The 4,581-nt window shown below is 52.1% G+C and overlaps 1 protein-coding gene across 1 annotated transcript; it reads right to left on the bottom strand.

Annotated features, from left to right (window-relative positions):
• Positions 1–2,012: 2,012 nt before the first annotated feature.
• LOC133890787 (anthocyanidin 3-O-glucosyltransferase 2-like) lies at positions 2,013–4,029 on the bottom strand. Its single transcript, XM_062331342.1, has one exon. The coding sequence runs from the start codon at positions 3,797–3,799 to the stop codon at positions 2,330–2,332; it is 1,470 nt and encodes a 489-aa protein (XP_062187326.1). The 5' UTR covers positions 3,800–4,029; the 3' UTR covers positions 2,013–2,329.
• Between the last annotated feature and the right edge of the window lie 552 nt (positions 4,030–4,581).

The following is a 4,581-nucleotide window of genomic DNA, read 5'->3' as shown; positions in this document are numbered from 1 at the left end:
TAATCCTCCTTCGCCCAAGATGAATCAATGGAACACCTAGGTTTTCTTATAAATGTTAACATTTTTAATTCACTAGGATGCCATATGGGTATTTGTATTCATAATGCCTATGTAAACATGTTGATTTGCAAACAAATCTATGAATTTTGTGTAAACGTTCTTAGGAGATGACTGTGACGTGTTGAAGCTATCAATAACAAAGAATATCCCAATACTTTGCACAACTTTATGGTATCCATTTTAATGCTTAACACATAGTATGTTTAACATATTAAGTTTGTTAGTATTTCTCTTTGATTATAGAGACATGTGGATTCTACAGTAGAAAGATTGCACAGTTCCATATTGTCATTTTGTCACATTCCGTTAACATCCAAGCCCTTTTTCTTTTTGAATGGATGCATGTGAAATAGAGATTTTGCCCTTTTTGCTGAGGCTATTCAGTTGGGCTAGATTGGGCTCGGTCACAGTGGAGGATATGTGCTCTCATCGTCTGAGAGAGCGACATGATAATGGGGCCTGTTGTAGGTCACCTTGGGCGAGCATGAGAGGACACTCGCATACAGCGGACAAGCCCACCATCACCTCCTCCTTATTCCTCAAGCCACCCTAGACTCAAGCACCCTCTACGCCACCTCCCTACTCGCTAGCGTCGTCTCTAGTGCTGACGAGGATATATAATTATTATATATTCTATAAATATTATATATCCATAAGGGGTATACAATGATCATGTATATCTTACTCGATCTGGTGTATATTGTGACCACCACAGAGAAAGTTATAGAGATAAAATACAAGGAAGATAATCATGATAAATAGGGAAGCTATCCCCGATTTGAGAAGGGTTTCGTAGATATCTAGGAGAACATCTTGAAAATATTACATCCGGAGGAGTTCGATTATAGTACAACCGAGTTCCCCTAACTATAAAATGAGAAGAGAGGGGTACGTACAAGATACACCAATTCATAGGAGCGCAAGCCTCATAGCAACTTGCGCATTCAGATCTAAGAAGTCGTAAATGCCCAGAGCAAGTCTAGTCGGGTAATATCAACATTCATCAAAGATCCACGACAGAAGTAATCCTCATCCTACTTAGGCTTTAGTAGTAGGAACACGGAGAAACCTGCCTGGTTTCTTAATATTAGATCCATACACACCTATATGTACTTTATGATCTTAAGATTAATCAAGCCAAAACAGGACGTAAAGCTATTATCCACTCAGACGCATGAACCTATATAAATATGTGTCTCTCTTTACGATATTTTTCGACAAACAATCGAATATACCTTTATTTACATTTTAAATATTGGCAATCGTGTATAAATCCTCAACAAGTGCTAGCAAGACCCTCCTGCGAGCCTTTGACCCTTGGCCTACTTCCTCATCGTGCTCGCCCTGCACTGTCCTACTCCCCAGTCTCTAGCAACGTCCCTGTCACTGGATCGATGCCCACCACCTCGTTGACCCGGCTCTGTCGAACTGTTGCCATGATACCCCCACCCAACCGGCGATCGTCCACCACTCGCGGCCGGCGGCTCCCTGCCACACTGCCCATAACCCACCACCACCGTTAGACTGGCCTACTCTTGCCCATCCTCTAAGCCTGACGCAGCCACCCGACTTGAAATCCTAACCTGACAACCCTTAACCCTAACTCGCCGGAGTGAGCTCAATAGAGGTCGTTGGCTCAATGGAGGGGGTGTGCGGACTTGGTTGTTGGGTCACCTTATGCAACCTATAACATCCCCGCATGATACCACCAGTGGCCTCCACTGCTCACCGAGCGCCATTCCCCCATCTGTTGCCACCGCTCGATCGTTTGGTTCAGAATCTGCCCAACAGTAGTGCCAAACAAGAGCAACTTGCACCTCTTTCAACATTACAAAGACTGTATACTTCATGTAATTCAAACATAGCTGTTGTTGGAATTGAGCGGATGAAGAGATCCGATTCTGAAAATCCCGAAGCTGCATGATTAGTACGTACCGCATTGCCTGTGCAAGTGGAAGAAACTGGTCACCGCAACCATGTCCATATCTCTCCATGATACAGTCACTACCGGTGCCTTAGTTTATGCAAACTCCATATAACACGCTGACACTGCTAACACAACAGCCAGCATTACAGCCAGATGAATTTGGAACTAGGGTAGAGAAGGGAAAGGAACCAGCTTTTAACCCAAGCACGAGATTGAAGCAGCAATTCTGCAACCAACCGATAAAATTGTGAACACAAACACCCAAGTTTTTATGATCCATTCATGGATCATGATCACACTATCAAAACGTCGCGTGTACGGATAAGCTGGTGGTGCTGGGCTTCACTTCTTCGGGAGCGCTGCGCCATCGTGGAGCGCAGCGGAGAGCTTCTGCATCGCGGCGTACGACGAGCCGCCCACCTCCACGGCTTTCCTGCACACGGCCTTCATCTCCCTCGCCTTCTCCCTCACACTCCCCTCCTCGCCGCTGCCCATCAGGGACCGCACCGCTCGCTCCAGCTCCGCCTCCTCCACGAAGTTGTCCCGCTTCCTGTCCACCTTCAACGGCACGGCCACGCCCATGTCGGCCACGAGCTCGAAGGCGTTCAGGTGCTGCTCTGCGTACAGCGGCCACGGCGCCATCGGCACGCCGTGCCACAGGCTCTCCAGCACCGAGTTCCAGCCGCCATGCGTCACGAAGCCGCCCACGGCGGGGTGCGCGAGTATCTCCTTCTGCGGCGCCCACTTCGGCCACACAAACCCTTTCCCCTGCGTCCTGTCCAAGAACCCCTCGGGGAGCAGCTTGTCTAGGTTCGCGTCCGTCGGGTATTCCGATCCGTCCGGCGCGCCGGCGCCCGACTCGGTCGCGGGCGGGCCCCGCAGGACCCACAGGAAGCGGTGGCCGCACCGCTCAAGCGCGGCGGTGATCTCCACTACCTGCGGCGGCTCAAACCAGCCCATGCTCCCGAAGCAGAGGAACACCACAGACGCCGGCGGCTGGGAATCGAGCCACGCGATGCACTCGTGCGACAGCTCGTGGGGATCTTTCTTGGCGTTGCTGTCGCCGAGTGATAGCACGGGACCGATCGGGTACACCGGCGGCGCGGGGCGCCCGGGAACGCACCGGCCCTCGGCGACGGCCGCGAGGGGCCCCGGCTCGAGCTCGTCCGCGGTGTTGGCGATGATTCCCGTGGCGTCCATGAAGCGGTCGCCGAGGCGCATGAACCACGTGTAGTTGGGGCTTTTCTTGTCCACCACCGGGCTCGGCATGGACGCCGGCGGCACCGGCGGCAAGCCGGGGACGTGGACCTCCCCCTCCACCTCATCGAATTCCACCGTGACCACCTCGTGGAGCACGGGCAGGTGCAGCATGAGCGCGAGCATGGCGCCGGTGGACGACATGAACACGTAGGAGGGCACCCCGAGGTCGCGCGCCACGTCGACCATGGGCGCGGCAAACATGTCCAGCACGAGCGCGGCGATGGGGCACGCCATGCCCGCGACAGCGTCCCTGACGTGGGGTGCGTGGAGCTGGACGTACCGCGCGATGAACTCCTCGACTCCCCCCGCGTCCGCGGGGGGCTCCACGGCGGGTAGGCGGTGGAAGCGGATGTCGAGGCCCGAGGCGGCCTCGCGGCGGACGTGCGCCTCGACCTCGGAGGTGGCCTCGGAGGTGGGCGGGCGCATGACGAGCAGGGTGATGGAGAAGGCGCGGCCGCCGCCGTGGAGGAGGACGCGCCTGCAGCACTCGAGCATGGGCATGAGGTGGCCGGAGCCCCACTCCGGCAGGAGCACCAGCGCGGGCGTCGCCATTGCACTTGTCACTGCAATTTCACAGGCTGCTTGTTCTTGCCCAAGCCCAACACAGCAACTCTACACTACTGGATTAGCTAGCAAATTCCAGGCGAATACGATTGCTTTCCATCAGGAAAATGTGCACGAATTAAAGGGTGAAGACGATTGACAGGGACCGGCGCTTTCGCAATGGTAGGTAGGTGATGAATCGGATCACTTTGGGCATCAGAATTCAAAGGTGTCGCAATGGCGTTGGACCAACGCTGCCCCAGTCCGGGCCATCGCCGTGACCATTGCAATAATTCAGTCCTCGTGCCTCTCTCTTGTCTTTACTCGGCCGCGTCTCGGTGCTCTGTTCGCTGCTGCTTTACTCTCTCCTCGCGTCATTGGCTGTGCAAAAATTTCTCTTTTTAATAATACAATAAAGATTATCCTAACCTCTGCATCAGTCACACGATACACTGATACACATGGCCGCTATGCGAACATTTCTTCGGAGCAAATCTTATCCGTTTGACTCATCAGCGTAGAAGGTGATTAGGGATGAAAATGGTCAGAAAAACTTTTCAGTTTCACATTCTTTTAAAACAGAATAAAAATAGGAAAATGGTAATCAGGTATGAATTCAGGAATATTAAGATATCGAAAACTAATCAATTTTCAAACACATCGGTACCAATCGAAAACCGATAGTTCAAACCAGGGAACACCAACCCATAAATCCATGTAATGAGCCATTGTAATCTAATCTGGAGAGAAAAATAGCCTGAATCACATGTATTGGAACTCAGGTATTAAGG

The sequence above is a fragment of the Phragmites australis genome, chromosome 14 (assembly GCF_958298935.1).
Source record: "Phragmites australis chromosome 14, lpPhrAust1.1, whole genome shotgun sequence".
NCBI classification, from domain to species: domain Eukaryota; kingdom Viridiplantae; phylum Streptophyta; class Magnoliopsida; order Poales; family Poaceae; genus Phragmites; species Phragmites australis.
This window is presented reverse-complemented; position numbering and strand designations above follow the sequence as displayed.